Here is a 23,393-nt window from a genome sequence, read left to right on the forward strand (position 1 = left end):
GGATATACTCATTCTGAGGAGAAAAAAATAAGTAAAATTGTATGATTCAGCTACTAAATATTATCTATCTATGTACCTGTTAACTCAATTTTATTGACAAGGTACTGATTTAACTGACTAGAACAGGAAACACGGTAACTAATTAAGAACATAATCCTTATGGAAAGTAATATCCACAGTGTTCGCAGACCTACACCTTTGGTTGGAAAAATATCTGACATACAATACCATGTGACTATAGTAAAAGTCTGAATTTGTGAATTCAAGGCATTTTCTTAAAATTATCTCTAATATCATTAGTTCTAACAGATTAATCTACAATAAGTTAAATGAGGATGCACAAATACAAACTTCCCTTAAATTACAAAGAACTATATAAATGTCAAATATTGTTATTAATTTAATATGGTTTTAAGATTTTTAAGAATAATATGAAACTGATAAAAGAGTAAAAATGCTCATTTAGCTGTAACACATTGCTTTTTAATTAGAGTTAAATATACTTGTGAATTACTTTTTGTAACATATGAGATTATGCATTTCAAAATAGAAAATATATTCCTACTAAGAATGAATTACTTATATGAAAAATTTATAAGACATTACATCAGTAACAACCATAATTACTTCTGATTATTTCTATGAATGCCATGTATACACCTTAATATATTAATCCTTATTACCAAAACTTAGATAATTTTATTACTAGGATTTAGATAATTATAATAATAATAGTAGACAATATTTACTAAGCATTTAACCATATATCAAATAAAAAGCAATAATGGCTGAGTATTCTTAAATACATTTAATGCTATTTACTTCTTAAGAATCTTTTTATCTATCATCACAATCGTCCAACCCTGGGTCATACTTCTTTTGAAAGGCCTGGGCATCAGTATATGAAGGACAGATTTCTGTTCTTTGAATGGAGAGCTATGAAGACAACTGGTGCACACACAGCATAATCATTACCAAGAAAATAGTGACAACTGTGTTTAATAAGAGTACTAGCATGTTTGAGTTGGAATACCAGACTGTTGGTCAGGAGATTTGGACGTTACGCTTAGTTCAACTACTGACTTGCTATTTGATCTTATATAGGATACCAAAATACATCTAGGCTCAGCTTTCTCATCAGCTAATGAAAAGATTACATTCTATGTGTATTTTCCTGTCTTCATCTGCAGTACATAAACTAGTATATATATAACACAACAGATCTCTTAGAGATTACATTTAAAGACATTTAAAGGTTTGGGAGATAAGTGTCCTTTGAAAAATACTTACTACAATCTTAAAGTAATCACTTGGAATAACCATATCCCCATTCTTGACCCACTTCACGGTTGGAGTTGGTTTCCCAGTCACTTCACATTCAAATACAATATCCATTGATTCGTGAGCATATATATTAGTAGGCTGTTTCAGGAATTCAGGTTGGGCTTTAAAACAGAAAGGAAATTAAGATGTTAATAAAAATAAAAATAGCTGTTCATATTTCAAGCATTTTTTTTAAATCCTAGAATTTACAGGATTTTTGCTTATTATTTGAGGCTTTCACATATTTTTACAAAAGCATATAACAAATATATATTTAAAATATATGTTAGGGAGGAGGGGAGGAGCAAGATGGCAAAGGAGTAGGAGACCTAAATTTCGTCTGGTCCCAGGAATTCAGCAAGATAGGGATCAAACCACTCTGGACACCTACAAACTCAACAGGAGATTGAAGAAAAGAATAGCAGCAACTCTCTGAACAGAAAAGCGACCACTTCTGGAAGGTAGGACGTGGGGAGAAGTGAATCCGAGGCGATATTAGGGAGGATAGATGGCGGGGGAGGGGGCCTCCATCAGCTGCTACTGGCAAGTGATAGAGCAGCAGAGCACAAAATCGGAACTTTTAGAAGTCGGCTTTGCTGAGGGATGTTGCTCCAGTGGCTAAGTGGAGGGTGGAACCCTCGCTGGGACAGTATGGTCTCAGGACCCTCGGGGTCACAGAAAGACCGGGGGGGGGGGGGCCTGAGTGCAGCAGAGCTCCCAGGTACCGGAGTGGGGAAGCTGGCTGCAGAGATGGAGCCAAGGAGTGGGCTCTCAGCCCCAGGTTGCCAGAAACCATGATCCGCGGCATAGTCGGGCCACTGCTCTTCCAGCAGGGACCCAACAAGGGGCAGATCCAGGGAGACTCCCCTTCCTCCCCCGGGAGGAGCGACGCAGGAGCGCACCACAGGGATCTGCTGGGTTTGGAGACTCCACACGGGGTCGTGTGCGAGAGACAGAAACGCTCCGTCACAGGAGATGGGGGAGATGGGAGTGACTGACTGCTTTTCTCTGGGGCTCACTCACGAGCGGGCCCCAAGTTCTCGGCTCCTCCGGGGTGGAGATTGGGAGGCCACCATTTTCACTCTCATCATCCAAAGCTGCACCAAAAGCTTGCAGGAACAAAAGCTCCCAAGAGCAAACCCGAGCAGATTACTTAGCCCGACCCGGCAAGGGCGGAGCAATTCCGCCTCCAGCAAAGACATTTGGGAACCACAGCAACAGGCCCCTCCCCCAGAAGATCAGCAAGAACAGCCAGCCAAGACCAAGTTTACCAACCAATGAGAACGGCAGAACTCCAGCACTAGGGGAATACTGCATACAGAATCCATGGCTTTTTTCCCATGATTCTTTAGTCTTTCAAAGTTAATTTTTTTAATTTTCTTTTTCCCTTTTTCGACCAAATTCTTATCAATCCCTTTTTTAAAAAATCTTTTTTATTTTTCATTTTTAGAGTCATATTCTATCCCTTCATAGTAGTTAACCTTATTTTTGGTATATATATATATATATATATATATATAAGTTGTTCTCTCTTTAAAATTTTGGGATACAGTTTCTTCTAACAGACCAAGCTATACCCTAAATCTCTTGTGTATGGCTTTGTTCTAGTCTCCTGCCTGATCACATTCTCTCCCTTTTTTTTTTTTTTAAATCCTCTTATTTCTTTTTTCAACCAACTTCTTATCAATTCCTTTTATAAAATCTTTTATAATTTTCATCTTTACAGTCATATTCCATCCCTTCATCGTATTTACCCTTATTTTTGTACGTACATAAGTTTTTCTTTCTTTAAAGTTTTGGGAGGCACTTTCTTCTAATAGACCAAAATACGCCCAAAATCCAGTGTGTGGCACTGATCTATGCACCAGCCTGATCATATATTTTTTTTTTGATCATATTTGATCATATTCTGTTCCTGTTTTTTTTTATCTTTTTCTTCTTTCTTTCCCTTTCTTTTCCCCTGGTTTCAGGTCTCTTCTGATTTGTTTAGTGTATATTTTTCTGGGGTCGTTGCTACCATTAGCATTTTGTTCTCTCATTCATCTATTCTCCTCTGGACAAAATAACAAGATGGAAAAAATCACCTCAAAAAAAAGAACAAGAGGCAGTACCGACTGCCAGGGACATACTCAATACAGACATTAGTACGATGTCAGAACTAGAGTTCAGAGATTTTAAAGCTACTAGCTGGCCTTGAAAAAAGCACAGAAGATATCAGAGAAACCCTTTCTGGAGAAATAAAAGAACTAAAATCTAACCAACTCAAAATCAAAAAGGCTATTAATGAGGTGCAATAAAAAATGGAGGCTGTAACTGCTATGATAAATGAGGCAGAAGAGAGAATCAGTGATATAGAAGACCAAATGATGGAAAATAAAGAAGCTGAGAAAAAGAGAGATAAACAATACTGGATCACGAGGGCAGAATTCAAGAGATAAGTGATACCATAAGATGAAACAATATTAGAATAATTAGGATCCCAGAAGAAGAAGAGAGAGAGGGGCAGAAGGTATACTGAAGGCAATTTATAGCAGAGAACTTCCCTAATTTGGGGAAGGAAACAGGCATCAAAATCCAGGAGGCACAGAGAACACCCCCTCAAAATCAATAAAAATAGGGCAACACACCAACATCTAATAGTAAAACTTACAAGTCTCAGAGACAAACAGAAAATCCTGAAAGCAGCTCGGGAGAAGAGATCTGTAACCTACAGTGGTAGAAACATTAGACTGGCAACAGACCTATCCACAGAGACCTGGCAGGCCAGAAAGGACTGGCCTGATATATTCAGAGCACTAAAGGAGAAAAATATGCAGCCAAGAATATTATATCCAGCTACGCTGTCATTGAAAATAGAAGGAGAGGGGCGCTTGGGTGGCTCAGTTGTTAAGCGTCTGCCTGCGGCTCAGGTCATGATCCCGGAGTCCTGGGATCGAGCCCCACATCAGGCTCCCTGCTCGGTGGGAAGCCTGCTTCTCCCTCTCCCACTCCCCCTGCTTGTGTTCCCTCTCTCACTGTCTCTCTCTGTCAAATAAATAAATAAAATCTTAAAAAAAAAAAAAAAGAAAATAGAAGGAGAGATAAAAAGCTTCCAGGACAAACAAAAACTAATGGAATTTGCAAACACAAAACCAGCCCTACAAGAAATATTGAAAGGGGTCCTAAGAGCCTAAAGGCAACATAGACCAGAAAGGAACATAGACAATATACAGTAACAGTCACCTTACAGGCAATACAATGGCACTAAATTCATATCTTTCAATAGTTAACCCTGAATGTAAATGGGCTAAATGCCCCAATCAAAAGACACAGACTATCAGATTGGATTAAAAAACAAGACCCGTCGATATGCTGTCTGCAAGAGACTCATCTTAGACCCAAAGACACCCCCAGATTTGAAAGTGAGGGGGTGGAAAACCATTTACCATGCTAATGGACACCAAAAGAAAGCTGGGGTAGCAATCCTTATATCAGACAAATTAGATTTTAAATGAAAGACTGTAATAAGAGATGAGGAAGGACACTATATCCTACTTAAAGGGTCTATCCAACAAGAAGATCTAACAATTGTAAATATCTATGCCCCTAACATGGGAGCAGCCAATTATATAAGGCAATTAATAACAAAAGCAAAGAAACACATCGACAACAATACAATAATAGTGGGGGACTTTAACACCCCCCTCACTGAAATGGACAGATCATCTAAGCAAAAGATCAACAAGGAAATAAAGACTTTAAATGACACACTGGACCAAATGGACTTCACAGATATATTCAGAATATTCCATCCCAAAGCAACAGAATACACATTCTTCTCGAGTGCCCATGAAACATTCTCCAGAATCGATCACATCCTAGGTCACAAATCAGGTCTCAACTGGTACGAAAAGACTGGGATCATTCCCTATTTTCAGACCACAATGCTTTGAAACTAGAACTCAATCACAAGAGGAAAGTCGGGAAGAACTCAAATACATGGAGGCTAAAGAGCATCCTACTAAAGAATGAATGGGTTAACCAAGAAATTAAAGAAGAATTAAAAAAATTCATGGAAACCAATGAAAATGAAAACACAACTGTTCAAAATCTTTGGGATGCAGCAAAGGCAGTCCTAAGAGGAAAGCACGTAGCAATACAAGCCTTTCTCAAGAAACAAGAAAGGTCTCAAATACACAACCTAACCCTACACCTAAAGGAGCTGGAGAAAAAACAGCAAAAAAAGCCTAAACCCAGCAGGAGAAGAGAAATAATAAAGATCGAAGCAGAAATCAATGAAATAGAAACCGAAAGAACAGTAGAACAGATCAATGAAACCAGGAGCTGGTTCTTTAAAAGAATTAACAAGATTGATAAACCCCTGGCCAGACTTATCAAAAAGAAAAGAGAAATGACCCAAATCAACAAAATCATGAATGAAAGAGGAGAGATCACAACCAACACCAAAGAAATACAAACAATTATAAGAACATATTATGAGCAACTCTATGCCAGCAAATTAGATAATCTGGAAGAAATGGATGCATTCCTAGAGAAGTATCAACTACCAAAACTGAAACAGGAAGAAATAGAAAACCTGAGCAGACCTATAACCACTAAGGAAATTGAAGCAGTCATCAAAAATCTCCCAACAAACAAAAGCCCAGGGCCAGATGGCTTCCCAGGGGAGTTCTACCAAACATTTAAAGAAGAATTAATACCTATCCTTCTGAAACTGTTCCAAAAAATAGAAATGGAAGGAAAACTTCCAAACTCGTTTTATGAGGCCACCATTACCTTGATCCCAAAACCAGACAAAGACCCCATCAAAAAGGAGAAGTACAGACCAATATCCTTGATGAACATGGATGCAAAAATTCTCACCAAAATACTAGCCAATAGGATCCAACAGTACATTAAAAGGATTATTCACCACGACCAAGTGGGATTCATCCCTGGGCTGCAAGGTTGGTTCAACACCCACAAATCAATCAAAGTGATACAATACGTTAACAAAAGAAAGAACAAGAATCATATGATCCTCTCAATAGATGCAGAAAAAGCATTTGACAAAGTACAGCATCCTTTCTTGATCAAAACTCTTCAGAGCATAGGGATAGAGGGTACATACCTCAATATCATAAAAGCCATCTATGAAAAACCCACAGCAAATATCATTCTCAATGGGGAAAAACTGAGAGCTTTCCCCCTAAGGTCAGGAATGAGGCAGGGATGCCCACTATCACCACTGCTATTCAACATAGTATTAGAAGTCCCAGCCACAGCAATCAGACAACAAAAAGAAATAAAAGGCATCCGAATCGGCAAAGAAGAAGTAAACTCTCACTCTCTGCAGATGATATGATACTTTATGTGGAAAACCCAAAAGACTCCACCCCAAAACTGCTAGAACTCATACAGGAATTCAGTAAAGTGGCAGGATATAAAATCAGTGCACAGAAATCAGTGGCATTCCTATACACCACCACCAAGACAGAAGAAAGAGAAATTAAGGAGTCAATCCCATTTACAATTGCACCCAAAACCATAAGATACCTAGGAATAAATCTAACCAAAGAGGCAAAGGATCTGTACTCAGAAAACTATAAAATACTCATGAAAGAAAATTGAGGAAGACACAAAGAAATGGAAAAATGTTCCATGCTCATGGATTGGAAGAACAAATATTGTGAAGATATCAATGCTACCTAGAGCAATCTTCACATTCAATGCAATCCCCATCAAAATACCATCCACTTTTTTCAAAGAAATGGAACAAATAATCCTAAAATTTGTATGGAACCAGAAAAGACCCCGAATAGCCAGAGGAATGTTGAAAAAGAAAAGCAAAGCTGGTGGCATCACAATTCTGGACTTTAACCTCTATTACAAAGCTGTCATCATCAAGACAGTACGGTACTGGCACAAAAACAGACACATAGATCAATGGAACAGAATAGAGAGCCCAGAAATGGACCCTCAACTCTATGGTCAACTAATCTTTGACAAAGCAGGAAAGAGTGTCCAATGGAAAAAACACAGTCTCTTCAACAAATGGTGTTGGGAAAATTGGGACAGCCACATGAAGAAGAACGAAACTGGACCATTTCCTTACACCATACACAAAAATAGACTCCAAATGGTTGAAAGACCTCAATGTGAGACAGGAGTCCATCAACATCCTAAAGGAGAACACAGGCAGCAACCTCTTCGACCTCAGCCGCAGCAACTTCTTCCTAGACACATCGCCAAAGGCAAGGGAAGCAAGGGCAAAAATGAACTACTGGGACTCCATCAAGATAAAAAGCTTTTGCACAGCAAAGGAAACAGTCAACAAACCAAAAGACAACCGACAGAATGGGAGAAGATATTTGCAAATGACATATCAGATAAAGGGCTAGTATCCAAAATCTATAAAGAACTTATGAAACTCAACACCCAAAGAACAAATGATCCAATCAAGAAATGGGCAGAAGACATGAACAGACATTTTTCTAAAGAAGACATCCAAATGGCCAACAGACACATGAAAAAGTGCTCAACAATCGCTCAGCATCAGGGAAATCCAAATCAAAACCTCAATGAGATACCACCTCAGACCTGTCAGAATGGCTAAAATTAACAAGTCAGGAAACGACAGATGTTGGCTGGGATGTGGAGAAAGGGGAATCCTCCTACACTGTTGGTGGGAATGCAAGCTGGTGCAGCCACTCTAGAAAACAGTATGGAGGTTCCTCAAAAAGTTGAAAATAGAGTTACCATACGACCCAGCCATTACACTACTGGGTATTTACCCCAAAGATACAAATGTAGGGATCCGAAGGGGTATGTGCACCCTGATGTTTATAGCAGCAATGTCCACAATAGCCAAACTATGGAAAGAGCTAAGATGTCCATCGACAGATGAATAGATAAAGAAGATGTGATTCCACACAATGGAATATTATGCAGCCATCAAAAGGAATGAAATCTTGCCATTTGCCACGACGTGGATAGAAATGGAGGGTATTATGCTGAGTGAAATAAGTCAATCAGAGAAAGACATGTATCATATGATCTCGCTGATATGAGGAACTCTTGATCTCAGGAAACAAACTGAGGGTTGCTGGAATGGTGGGGGGTGAGAGGCATGGGATGGCTGGGTGATAGACACTGGGGAGGGTATTATCTATGGTGAGCACTGTGAATTGTGTAAGACTACTGAATCACAGACCTGTACCTCTGAAACAAATAATACATTATATGTTAAAAAAAAAAAAAAAAAGAAGAAGAAGATAGCAGGAAGGGAAAATGAAGGGGGGGAAATCGGAGGGGGAGACGAACCATGAGAGACTATGGACTCTGAGAAACAAACTGAGAGTTCTAGAGGGGAGGGGTTGGGGGGATGGCTTAGCCTGGTGATGGGTATTAAAGAGGGCACGTACTGAATGGAGCACTGGGTGTTAACTCATACAATGAATCATGGAACACTACATCAAAAACTAATGACATAATGTATGGTGACTAACATAATAAAATTAAAAAAAATAAAAATAAAATATATGTTAGGGGTTGCCTGGCTGGCTCAGTCAGTAGAGTATGCAACTCTTTTTTTTTTTTTTTTAAAGATTTTATTTATTTATTTGACAGAGAGAGAGATAGCGAGAGCAGGAACACAAGCAGGGGGAGTGGGAGAGGGAGAAGCAGGCTTCCCGCCAAGCAGGGAGCCCGATGCGGGACTCGATCCCAGGACCCTGGGATCATGACCTGAGCCGAAGGCAGACACTTAACGACTGAGCCACCCAGGCGCCCTAGAGTATGCAACTCTTGATCTCAGTCGTGAGTTCAAGTCCCACATTGGGTATGGAGCCTACTTAAAATAAAAATTTTTTAAAAATTTAAAATATATGATAGGAACATAGTACCTTTAAGAATTGATATTCTGGTACAATTAACTAGAAGAATAATTATAAAGATAATTTCTGAGTTTCCTTGTTGATAAATATTTGATAAATATAGTCAATAAATTGACTATATTGAAGAAATTGACAAAATGAATATTCTAAGCTATCTAAAAATGAGTATTAAAAGACTACTTCTCTAAGACTTACACCATTTTGGAAGAACCATAATCAAAATTTGAAAAAATTGAGAAAACTGACATTATTTTTCTTTTCAGTCAGCTTGATAAATAACAACAACAACTTTTTAAAAAGGCATACAAATGTCACATTAGAGGCCTTACAGAGTTCACTCATACAACACACTCCATTTGTAATATCCCTCATTGCATGTAATAGTGTTTAAGGGTGGGAAAAAGAGTGAGAGGATCTTTGGGGAAAAGCTAAGTACATTTGAAAAAGCCTAAATATTCCAGTATCTCTCTTTCTCCTTGTTCCAAAGTTGTAAAACACTGACTTATAAATAACAGAGTAAGACTTTGAATTAGAAGGCTAAGAGCAGATCATCTAGTCCAACCTCCCACTTAATGTTGTAATTTCCTATATGACTTCCTTGACAAGAGATCTCACTGATCCCTGTTTCAAAGTGCTGTATCACAAAGCAGCAAGCTCCACTGTCAGTTAGTTCTATCAAAAAAGCAACGATGACAACAGCAGCTTTTTTTTTTTTTTTTAAATAGTTGAGCTAAATTGTGCTTAGCCTGCTGGGATTTTGATTGGGATTATGCTGCATTTGTCACAACTTGACATCTTAACAATATTGAGCCTTCCTTTCCCTGAATATGGGTTACCTCTCCATTTATTTTGTTCTGTGGTTTCTCCCATCATTTCATAGTTTTCAATATACAAATCTTGTTCACACTTTATTAGGTGTTTCCCTAAGTATTCCACATTTTTTGGTGCTACTGTAAGTGGTACTTAAATTTTTTAGTTTCCAATTGTTCACTGCTAATATGTAGAGGCGAAATGATTTACATGTATTAACTTTTTATCCTCTGCTCATGCTAAACTCACTCATTAGTTCTAGCAGCTTTTTATAGACAATTGTGGGATTATCTACATAAATAATCATGCTGTCTGTGAACAGAGACAGTTTCATCTCTTCCTTTCCAATCTGCTTTCCTCTTTTTTCATTTTCTTGCCTACTATACTGTCTAGAGTGGGGCAGGTCCTGTGAAGAGGTCCAGACAAGCTTTATAATTTGGGTTAATGAAGAGTAAGAGTACAGTGAGTAGGCAGAACCCTAGGAAGTGGTAGGAGCCAAAGGAGGGAAAGAATGTATACTCTTAAGAAGTAACTTCCTGCTCATCATCAGTCAGTCCTCGGCACCCCAGCAGGTGACTTTCCACCCATGTGCTCAGGTCCGTGGCATCCAGAAGATCTGTGGACCAGCCTGGCCCATGGCTGTGTCCTCTGGCAGCAACTATACCCTCTCTGAGGTCTGAACTGCAACCTCCTACAGGGAGGCCCTCATCCAAGTTTGTTCACTTTTTTGATTCTCTCCTTCGGCTCTAGAGGTAGTATCTGATCCTTATATTTACTATTTCTGTACTCTTTAGAGTCCTACTTTGTCCTTTTTAGTAGTTAAAACACTTTTACTAGTTAATAATTCTTGGTATTAAAATTTCCTTGTTTATTTTAAGATTTTATTTATTTGACACAGAGAGAGAGAGAGAGAGAGTGCACAAGCAGGGGGAGGGGCAGAGGGAGAGGGAGAAGCAGGGAGCCTGATGTGGGAATCGATCCCAGGACCCCGGGATAACGACCTTAACCAACTGAGCCACCCAGAAGCCCTAAAATTTCCTTGTTTAAATTCCTGGTGTAATTTCTGGCTCCTAACTGGACCCAGACTAATAGTCTCATACATGTTGCCAATATTTCTTCTCAGTTTTTTCTTTTGTCTTTTACTTAAGGCACCTGTTCTACCAAAGTTTTCAGTTTGTATGTGGTAAAATTTATCAGTCCTCCCCCCCTTTTTTCGGCATCTATATTTTACTATTCTTACTCCAAAGGTTTTCCCTGCTTCCATACTATAAAACTATTCACTTGCATTTTCTTCTAGCATGTCTATGAAATAATCTGGACTTTACCAAGTATCCAGCTTTACATTTTTCTAAATGGCAACCTCAGTAGTCCCAATAACAGTACCTGATTTGAAACAGTTTTAATATTAAAAGCCTAGTACTCTTGAGGGGGAGTTAGTTCTGGATACTAAGTGGTTTCATTGATCTGTCTATTCCTGCACCAGAACCACAAACTTAATGACTGTAACTATATATTTTTAAATATTTGGTAGAACAAGTACTCTCCTTTTATTCCTTTATTTCCTCAAAATTTTCCTAACATTGTTCATTAAGTTTTTTTTTAAATTCCAGATGAATTCAGACTCATCTTTGGTTAAGTGTATCTATTCCTTCTCAAAGAAAGCAGACAAACAAGAACAAACTTGAGTTTTCATTTGAAGTGCAATAAGTTTTAGATGCAGGAAAAAACTAATATATTTTTGATATTGATATTTAAAATCAGATATTTAAGTTTATTTGAATATTATTCAATAATGATTTACTGTGAAGACACTGCAATGACTGAAGTCAAGAGACTTCTACTTGAGTTCTGGTTCTACCAGCAGACATTTGCTGGCCATGGGTTTCAGTCTGCTCCTATACTAAATAAAGAACTCAACTGAACTATTCCTAAACACACCAAGATCTCTAATCAACTGCAACTTTAGGATTTTAGGTTATATATTTGGTGTATGGTAACGGGTAACATTCACAAATATTTTCCACTTATTATCATTATTTCCCTATTCTTTAGGTATTATTATTTCCATTTTACAGACAAGGACACTAACACACAGAGAGTCTAAGTAGCTCCACAGGGTCACAAAGCTTAGTCAGTGACGGATGTGGATTTTGAACCTAAGCAGTTTGACTTTAAACCCCATGTTCTCTCTCTCTTTTTAACTTTTTACTACAGAGAAAATAATAATAAACACCAAGTACCTGTCATATAGCTTCAACAATTACCAACTCATGGCTAGTGCTGCTTCATTTACATCCTAACCCATCCCATGTCTTTCCCCAGATTACTCTGAAAGCAAATCCCAGGTATTACATTATTTTATATATAAGTATTTACGTAAGTTCCTCTATAAAACAAAAATTCCCATTTCTAAACAAAACTATAATACCATCATCAGGTTGGTATCTACAATAATTTCTCAATATCATCAATCTACATTTTAAAAGGATGATTTATTTGAACTGGGCAAACAAAGTGCATTCATTAATATTAATTTGTTTCTTATGTTTCTTTTAATCTACGGGTTCCTCCTTTATCTCCTATCTTTGTTTCCAATTTATTTGCTGTAGAAGTCATTTGTCCTGTAAAGTTCCCTGTAGTCTATCTTTTGCTGACTGCATGCCGTGGTGGATTTAACATATTAGTCCTGCATTTAGCGGTTAAATGTAGAAGCTTGATTGGAGTTAGGCTCTTTCTTTTTATTTTTTCAAGACTACTTCATAAGTAGTCTCATGGTCCTTCAATCAGGAGAGTTCATAATGTGTGATTATCTCTCTTTTTGTGATGTTAACAGTCTTAGATATTGCAAAATAGTAGTATTCTTTTTTTTTTTTTTTTAAAGATTTTATTTATTTGACAGAGAGAGAGAGACACAGCAAGAGAGGGAACACAAGCAGGGGGAGTGGGAAAGGGAGAAGCAGGCTTCCCGCTGAGCAGGGAGCCCGATGGGAGGCTTGATCCCAGGACCCTGGAATCATGACCTGAGCCGAAGGCAGACACTTCACGACTGAGCCATAGTAGTATTCTTTTTCTATCATTCCTTCTGTAAAGAGAAATATCCCCATATCAATTATTTGGTTATCCTTAATTATAACTCTCATAGAAAGAGCAGGATAAATGCTTTATTTTTTCCCTTTACTTACCAATTTTCAAAACAATGGTCTGGTTCTCTAACATCCTTCTGACTGAAGGAAATCATTGAAGGGTTTTTTAAAAAAGTATTCTTAGGAGTTCATGGATTAAAATATATTTGATTTGTTTCAATCCATGCAAGTTATTATTCTTCTGATTCTCAAACTAGCCCACCTCTGACTAATGGAAGCTTGAGTCCACTGAAAGTTCCTAAGTCCTTTTCTAACAGGACCCTAGTAGTCTTTAGTATCTTCTGGTCACTATTTTTAGGCCCTACTTGTGGACAAAACCAGGAATTATGTACTTTTTAAATATAAAATTCATCATGATTTCATTCTGTTATCCAATTAAATTCAGGGCTATAGGTTTTTAACTGGATCTTAATAATTTTACATCTGTATCTCTTTTCTCTCATGCTAAAAATCTGTTCTCAATGACACCAACTTAATTACTCACAGGTTTTATCTTGTACTCCATAGTCTCAGAATAACTATACCAGTATCTCCACCAACAATATAATAATAGAAGACAGTTGAAGATTTTTGCAGTTCTTTTTGTCCTTAGAGTATATCCCATTAGATATATATGGTTCAATTACTATTTTAAATTAATTTGTAATAATAACTTTCACTTGGAATTGTAGCTTTCTGTGTAGTATACTACAAACTAGATACACATTTAGAGTCACTTGTTTCATTTTACTTTCCCTTTTCCAGAATTACTTTGTAAAATCTCAAATCTATAAAAACAAGGTATATTCAAACAAGTCTTGCTTCTAACCCTGTTTTCCCCAACCCGTTCTCTCCCTTCCCCTATAGGTAGCCATTTAAAAAGTTTTAAGGTTTAGCTTTCCATTCTAAAAATTATAAGCAAACACACACACAATTCATCCCTGCCCCTCTTCTTTAGATTAAATAGTAACATACTGAAAAACACCTCCAAAGCCTACAATCTTAACCATTAGGTACCATGTTTCTGAGGAAGTGCTATATTTCCTTGAATCTAAAGGACTGAAACTCCCCCTAAGGCAGAGTAAGTAATTCTGGAAAACATAGCAAAGTCCTCTTCAAAAAAATCTAATTAATATAACTTTAGTATGCATTTTTAGTAAACAGATTCTCAAAGACTATTAGAAAAATATTATCACAATGTTCAATTCATCATTTACTTTTCCCTTTCATGAATTATAAAATATTGTCTCTAAAATGTTCTTGGGATTTTAACTTCTCTGTAGCTAGTATTCACACCAATTAAACACAATGTAAGAGCAGATGTTTGTGGTTGGGAAGTTAAATTGATAACCAGAGAGCAAATGAGTCAATTACCATAAGAAAATAAGCGTTGTAATGGAACATTATGCATTTTGTTACCAAAGAGATAATTAAGCTTCAAATTCTCTTTGACAGCTCCCTATTCCTTTTAATGCCATCATCATTACAAGAGTAATTTTAATTGCTAAATGCACAAGTAGAATTTAATACTAAAACATATTATACTTGCAAAATTCTTTTACTGGAAACATCACTTAATTCCATCACTGTTTTGCAACGGTGGAAATTGCCACTTAATTCAAACAGAAAACAATGCAGGGCCAACACCAATGTTTCAAGGTTACTTTATTATGCTGTTATTTGGAAGATTATAACAGTTTTTATTTATATTAGCTCTGCATTGTTGGAATTTCTATTGTTTGATTTTAAAGGTTTAAGCATTGAAAGCTCTTTAAGTAGAGAAATAAATAAATTCTGCCCATTTTATGTTAAACTGCCCACTTGCTGTTCTTAAGCTTCTTTTCAATAATTCACAAAATTACATGTAAGTTCTTAAAAAAAAAAAACCAACAAATAAAACATAAGCATTTTAACAGCCTCAAATCCCTTCAGGATGTTGTTGGACAATCGAATCACAAGTCTGCTGTAAGTACTGGCTCAGATGAGACCGGCGCTCAGGGCGGTATGCCGTACTGGCTCAACTAACAGAGCAAAAGGCGTTAGAGCCCTCCGCCCTCCAACATTTCTTAAGAAAGCTTCTCATTCCAGTGAAGGTGAATCGGTTTTCCTTAATCTCCAGAAGGAAAGAGGAGAAATTATAATTATGAAGCAACATTCTGAACACAGTTGCCACATGACTTTGAGATTATATTTCTATCCTTCCCCATATCTCCAGCTTCATTGCATTTCCTTAACTCTATCCCTCAATTTAGCTAAAACTTAACTCATCCTTCAGACCTTAACCAAAAACACTTCCTGACCCACTTCTCCTCTCATTCTTGGCCATCACTGCCCTATTTACCATTAAAACCCCAATGGCCTAAACCTAACAGATGCTCAATGTGTATTTGTTGAAATAGATAGTTACCTGAATTCTAAAACTTCCATTAATCGGCACTGTAAGAGAAAAGATGTTCAGGATAAGAATTTTTTCAAGGATTCTCAAGTTTCTCATGGATTTATTGTTTTATACCATTGTTTCTCCAACAGGAGTTCATAAATTTATTCTTTACTGTATGTGAATTTTCTGCATGAGTTTTAAAATTTGCTTTTAAATGTTTATGATAATGTAAAGTTTTAATACGCATGTTATTTTAGCATTCATGCTTAGGTTTACCAGTTGACTCTAATCACAGAACTCAATCCCAATGCAATGTTTCTCAAACTTGGGGTCTTACAGTCCTTTCAGACCTTAAATTTGAGAAACTGTGCTCTACACGTAATTTTTTTTTATTTTGAAGAATTCACGAAAGTCTTTACTAAATACAGGCTCCCCTTCCTTAACAAGGTTGAACATACTTAATCTTTGCATGGTGTCACAATATTACTATGATGAACACTAACTGTGTACCACACCTAGACAGAGAAGGTATAAAGGCCTCAAGGACGATTACTTTTCACTTGGTACCATAAATACACTAGAAATGCTCCCTAAATAGGTGAACTCAATTTGTAAAGCCTTGTAGCAGCATACAAATGACTTAGGATGAGGTTTCTCCGAGTGAGATCCACAGACTATTTGAAGAGCTACACAAAGCTGAGTATTGGGCCTTAGAAAAATGTTGAGTAGTTGGGCCTCACACCACATGCTTGAGAACGGCAAAAGATGAGGCCACAAAACCCGCATTTTTAAAAAAATTTTATTATGTTAATTACCATACATTACATCATTAGTTTTGGATGTAGTGTTCCATGATTCATTGTTTGCATATAACACCCAGTGCTCCATTCAATACGTGCCCTCTTTAATATCCATCACCAGGCTAACCCATCCCCCCACCCCCTTCCCCTCTAGAACCCTCAGTTTGTTTCTCCAAAACCTGCACTTTAACAAGCTCTCTCAGATTACTCTCAGCCAGGCTGAAGTGGGAGAACCCTGCATTAGGGGTCACTAAAAGAGATGACTGTACACATCATCACAATTTATATACACAGAGAGCTCCCCAATTCTTGTGCCTTCTGGGACCACTGAATTCATTCATCTGCTCAATCACTGAACAAATATTTAATAAGCTACAAGTTACAGAGACATTTTAGTGGATGCTGTGAGGGAGACTGATAATAAAGACATGCTTAGTAAGTGCTATATAGACAGGAATTCAAAAGACAGAGCTATAACTAACTACTGATGCATTGAGGAATATATAGAAGATTGGTCCACTGGTTACCTCACAAGAGGATAACTGGGAAACTGGAAAATAAAGAGAGATGGACAGTGACTTGTTACCATATACTTTTTCCCTCAAATTTTAAAACTATGGTAAAATAAACATTATAGAAAATATACAGTCTTAACCATTTTTAAGTGTACAGTTCAGTGGTATTAAGTACATTCACATTGTTGTTCAGCCATCACCATCACCCATCTCCAGAACTCTTTTCATCTTGTAAAACTGAAACTCTATACCCATTAAACAGTAACCCCCTTTTCTTCTTTCCCTCCTAAGCCCCTGGCAACCACCCTTCTGCTTTGTGTCTCTATAATTCTGACTACTCTAAGCACATCATATGAATTGAATCATACGGTATTTTGTCTTTTGGGGACTGGCTTCTTTCACTTAGCAGAATGTCACGGTGCATCCATGTTATAAAGCATGTGTGAGAACTTCCTTCCTTTACAAGGCTGAATAACATTCCCCTGTATGTACATACCATGTTTTGCTTGTCCCTTCATCCACAGATGAACACCTGGGTTGCTTCTAATATTTTAACTACTGTGAATAATGCTGCTGTGAACATGAATGTACAGTTAACTCCTGGAGACCGTGCTTTCAATTCTTTCTGAGTATGTATCCTGGGAGTGGAACTGCTGGATCATACAGTAATTCTATTTTTAATTTATTGAGGCACCACCATACTGTTTTCCGCAGCGGTTACACATTCCCACTAATAGTACAGAAGGGTTCCAATCAATTTCTCCACATCCTTACCTATAACTTGTATTTTCTGTTTCATTTTGTTTTTGAAAGTAGCTATCCTAATTGGTGTGAGGTGCTATTTTATTGCACCATATACACTTTTGTACCATTTGATTTTTTCGAGGTTCATAGACTGCCTATTTAAGAAAATTTTACTGACTACTAGATAGTTTGGATTTGTCTGCTCCCTGCTTCTCCCTAGTATTATTTCAGGTAGTTCTTTCTGTTGACTGAGAATGTCCTTTGTTTTCTTTTCTCCTTCTCTACTTTCATCATTTTCAAATTTTAAAAGCTAAGTATTTAGTATAGGAGGTGTAAACGATACATAAAAGAACAGAAAAAAGCCTCCTCTATACTAAGCTCCAAACTACCTGTCAGTACCACTACTCTTCCCAAACACTATCGATATGTTTGGTGTGTAAGCTTCCCCAATTTTTTTTCTATGTGTTTCAAACACATTTCTCTGTCTCTCTCTCTCTCACACACACACATACTTTAAAATATAGAATGAATCAGCCAATAAATACTCTTCTGCAACTTATGTTTCTCTCTTAGTAACTCTACATACCAGTATTATGACCATCTCTTTTTTGACAGCAGCCCAGTGGTCCACAGTCGGACTACACCACAATTTATTCAATCATTCTCCTACCAATGGCCATTTAAGGTTGCTTGTAATTTTTCTATTACAAGTAGTGTTTTAATATTCATCTTTGTACATATTTGTACATAGATCTTTGTACACATGTCTAAGAGTTTCAGAAGCCTAGATTTCTAGAAGGAATAATTACGTCAAGGTGTTTTCACATTTAAAAATTTTATAAATATTACCAATGGATGTATCAGTTTTATATTCCTGTCTCAGAATCATTATGAATGAGACTATTCAACATGCTACTAGAAGTTCTAATAATGTAATGAAATAAGAAAAAGAAAAGAAATATAAATACAGGGTTGGGGTGGGAGAAATCTCCCCCTGCCACTCCCCCCTCCCCAGTATACAATGACAATGACTGTCTACTTAGAACATTCAAGAAAATCTCTCTCATGAGGAAATTTCAGTGTTCATTGCTGTACTATTTGGGGGGGGGCAGCAATGATTTAATCAACTGGATGATAATTAAACTATGGTACATCTAGTTAAAGTATATGTTACAGTCTTCCTACTCAAAGTGTAGGGACCAAAGGCACTGGCATCATTTGGGAGTTTGTTGGAAACAGAGTCTCTGTACCTTACCCTAAACTCTCTGGCTGAATCAGTACTAGCATTTTAATAAGACCTGCAGGAGATTTGCACGAACATTAAAAGTTTGATAAGCATTGCTTTCAAGCATTTATATCCTGATGTAGTCTTATATATACAAACATAAAAAAACTGAAGATTAAAAAGTCAAAAAGCAATTTGTAGAGCAACACAGATGATATGATCCTATTTGTTAACAAAAACAATATATTTCTAGATGTACATGTGTATGTAAATGCTTTTAAAAGACATCTAGAAGTATACACACGAATGACAAAAGTCGAGAAAGACAAATACCATATGATTTGCCTCATGGGTGGAATTTAAGAAATAAAATAGATGAACATAGGGGAAGGGAAGGAAAAATAAAGTAAGATAAAAACAGAGAGGGAGGCAAAACATAAGAGACTCTTAACTACAGGGAATAGGGAACAAATTGAGGGTTGCTGGAAGGGAGGTGGGTGGGGGAATGGGGTAACTAGGTGATGGGCATTAAGGAGGGCGGAGCAAGATGGCGGAGGCTTAGGAGACCTGGATTTCCTCTGGTCCCAGGAATTCAGCTGGATAGGGATCAAACCATTCTGAACACCTACGAACTCAACAGGAGATCGAAGAAAAGAATAGCAACAACTCTCTGAACAGAAAAGCGACCACTTTCTGGAAGGTAGGACGTGCGGAGAAGTGAATCCGAGGTGATATTCGGGAGGCTAGATGGTGGGGGAGGGGCCTCCGTGGGCCGCTTCTGGCAAGTGATAGAGCAGCAGAGCACAAAATCGGAACTTTTAGAAGTCAGCTCCGCTGAGAGACCTCGCTCCAGTGGCTAAGCGGGGGCAGAACCCTCGCAGGACAGTGTGGTCTCAGGACCCCCGGGGTCACAGAAAGACCGGAGGTGCCTGAGTGCGGCAGAACTCCCAGGTATCGGAGCAGGGAAGCCGGCTGCAGAGACGGAGCCGAGGCGCGGGCTCTCGGCTCGGGGTTGCCATAAACCGTGATACGGGGCACAGTCAGGTCACTGCTCCTCCAGCAGGGACCCAACAAGCGGCAGATCTGGGGAGACTCCCCTTCCTTCCCCGGGAGGAGCGGCGTGGGAGCGCACCGCAGGGATCTGCTGGGTTTGGAGACTCCACACCAGGGCGGGTGCCAGAGCTAGAAACGCGCGGTCACAGGCCGGGTGAGCACGGAGTGCGGCCGAAGACCGGGGAGACAGGAGGAACTGACTGCTTTTCTCCGGGGGCTCACTGAGGAGCGGGGCCCCGAGTTCTCGGCTCCTCCGGGGTGGAGACTGGGAGGCCGTCATTTTCACTCTCGGCCTCCAAAGCTGTACAGAAAGCTTGCAGGGAACAAAAGTTCCCGAGAGCAAACCCGAGCGGATTACTTAGCCCTGACCGGGCAAGGGCGGGGCAATTCCGCCTCCGACAAAGACCTTTGGGAACCATGGCAACAGGCCCCTCCCCCAGAAGATCAGCGAGAAAAGCCAGCCAAGACCAAGTTTACTGATCAATGAGAGCGGCAGAACTCCAGCACTAGGGGAATACTGCACATAGAATCCATGGCTTTTTTACCATGATTCTTTAGTCTTTCAAAGTTAATTTTTTTAACTTTTTTTTTTTGAATTTTTCTTTTTCCCTTTTTCAAACAACATCTTACCAATCCCGTTTTTTTTTTTTTTTTTTTTTTTAAAGATTTGTTTATTTGACAGAGAGAGATAGCGAGAGAAGGAACACAAGCAGGGGGAGTGGGAGAGGGAGAAGCAGGCTTCCCGCAGCGCAGGGAGCCCGATGTGGGGCTCGATCCCAGGACCCTGGAATCATGACCTGAGCCGAAGGCAGACGCTTAACGACTGAGCCATCCAGGCGCCCCATCTTACCAATCCCGTTTTTAAAAAAACATTTTTATTTTTCATTTTTAGAGTCATATTCTATCCCTTCATAGTAGTTACCCTTATTTTTGGCATATATATAAGTTGTTCTCTCTTTAAAATTTTGGGATACAGTTTCTTCTAACAGATCAAAATATACCCTAAATCTCTAGTGTACGGCTTTGTTCTATCTCCTGCCTGATCACATTCTCCCGTTTTTTTTAAAATCCTCTTATTTCTTTTTTCAACCAACTTCTTATCTTATCAATTCCTTTTATAAAATCTTTTATAATTTTCATCTTTACAGTCATATTCCATCCCTTCATCGTATTAACCCTTATTTTTGTACATATATAAGTTTTTCTTTCTTTAACATTTTGGGAGGCACTTTCTTCTAACAGACCAAAATACACCCAAAATCTAGTGTGTGGCACTGATCTATGCACCAGCCTGATCATATCTGATCATATTCTGTTTTTTTTTGTTTTGTTCTGTTTTTGTTTGTTTTTATCTTTTTCTTTTTCTTTTCTATTTTCTTTCTTTCCCTTTCTTTTCCACCGGTTTCAGGTCTTTTCTGATTTGTTTAGAGTATATTTTCTGGGGACACTGTTACCCTGTTAGCATTTGGTTCTCTCATTCATCTATTCTCCTCTGGACAAAATGACAAGACGGAAAAAATCACCTAAACAAAAAGAACAAGAGGCAGTACCGACTGCCTGGGACCTAATCAATACGGACATTAGTACGATGTCGGAACTAGAGTTCAGAATGATGATTTTAAAGATCCTAGCTGGGCTTGAAAAAAGCATGGAGGTTATTAGAGAAGCCCTTTCTGGACAAATGAAAGAACTAAAATCTAACCAAGTCGAATTCAAAAAGGCTATTAATGAGGTGCAATCAAAAATGGGGGCGCTAACTGCTAGGATAAATGAGGCAGAAGAGAGAATCAGTGATATAGAAACCAAATGATGGAAAATAAAGAAGCTGAGAAAAAGAGAGATAAACAACTACTGGATCACGAGGGCAGAATTCGAGAGATAAGCGATACCATAAGATGAAACATTAGAATAATTGGGATCCCAGAAGAAGAAGAAAGAGAGGGGCAGAAGGTATACTGGAACAAATTATAGCAGAGAACTTCCCTAATTTGGGGAAGGAAACAGGCACCAAAATCGAGGAGGCACAGAGAACCCCCCTCAAAATCAATAAAAATAGGGCAACACCCCGACATCCAATAGTAAAACTTACGAGTCTCAGAGACAAACAGAAAATCCTGAAAGCATCTCGGGAGAAGAGATATGTAACCTACAATGGTAGAAACATTAGATTGGCAACAGACCTATCCACAGAGACCTGGCAGGCCAGAAAGGACTGGCCTGATATATTCAGAGCACTAAATGAGAAAAATATGCAGCCAAGAATATTATATCCAGCTAGGCTGTCATTGAAAATAGACAAGAGATAAAAGGCTTCCAGGACAAACAAAAACTAAAGGAATTTGCAAACACGAAACCAGCCCTACAAGAAATATTGAAAGGGGTCCTCTAAGCAAAGAGAGAGCCTAAAAGCAACACAGACCAGAAAGGAACACAGACAATATACAGTAACAGTCACCTTACAGGCAATACAATGGCACTAAATTCATATCTTTCAATAGTTACCCTGAATGTAAATGGGCTAAATGCCCCAATCAAAAGACACAGACTATCAGATTGGATTAAAAAACAAGACCCGTCAATATGCTGTCTGCAAGAGACTCACTTTAGACCCAAAGACACCCCCAGATTGAAAGTGAGGGGGTGGAAAACCATTTACCATGCTAATGGACACCAAAAGAAAGCTGGGGTGGCAATCCTTGTATCAGACAAATTAGATTTTAAATGAAAGACTGTATTAAGAGATGAGGAAGGACACTATATCCTACTTAAAGGGTCTATCCAACAAGAAGATCTAACAATTGTAAATATCTATGCCCCTAACATGGGAGCAGCCAATTATATAAGGCAATTAATAACAAAAGCAAAGAAACACATTGACAACAATAAAATAATAGTGGGGGACTTTAACACCCCCCTCACTGAAATGGACAGATCATCTAAGCAAAAGATCAACAAGGAAATAAAGACTTTAAATGACACACTGGACCAAATGGACTTCACAGACATATTCAGAACATTCCATCCCAAAGCAACGGAATACACATTCTTCTCTAGTGCCCATGGAACATTCTCCAGAATCGATCACATCCTAGGTCATAAATCAGGTCTCAACCGGTACCAAAAGATTGGGATCATTCCTTGCCTATTTTCAGACCACAATGCTTTGAAACTAGAACTCAATCACAAGAGGAAAGTCGGAAAGAACTCAAATACAGAGGCTAAAGAGCATCCTACTAAAGAATGAATGGTCAACCAGGAAATTAAAGAAGAATTAAAAAAATTCATGGAAACCAATGAAAATGAAAACACAACTATTCAAAATCTTTGGGATGCAGCAAAGGCAGTCCTAAGAGGAAAGCATGTAGCAATACAAGCCTTCCTCAAGAAACAAGAAAGGTCTCAAGTACACAACCTAACCCTACACCTAAAGGAGCTGGAGAAAGAACAGCAAATAAAGCCTAAACCCAGCAGGAGAAGAGAAATAATAAAGATCGGAGCAGAAATCAATAAAATAGAAACCAAAAGAACAGTAGAACAGATCAACGAC

General features: G+C 38.2%; 1 protein-coding gene across 9 annotated transcripts in view; it reads right to left on the minus strand.

Annotated features, from left to right (window-relative positions):
• NEO1 (neogenin 1) overlaps window positions 1-23,393 on the minus strand; it is a 250,853-nt gene that overhangs the window by 110,490 nt on the left and 116,970 nt on the right. For all 9 annotated transcript variants that reach the window (XM_078079123.1, XM_078079125.1, XM_078079120.1 and 6 more), the window contains exon 7: window positions 1,291-1,445. In XM_078079123.1, coding sequence (XP_077935249.1) covers window positions 1,291-1,445 — 155 coding nt within the window. The remainder of the gene's footprint in view (window positions 1-1,290; window positions 1,446-23,393) is intronic.

Source organism: Halichoerus grypus, chromosome 8 (assembly GCF_964656455.1).
Source record: "Halichoerus grypus chromosome 8, mHalGry1.hap1.1, whole genome shotgun sequence".
NCBI classification, from domain to species: domain Eukaryota; kingdom Metazoa; phylum Chordata; class Mammalia; order Carnivora; family Phocidae; genus Halichoerus; species Halichoerus grypus.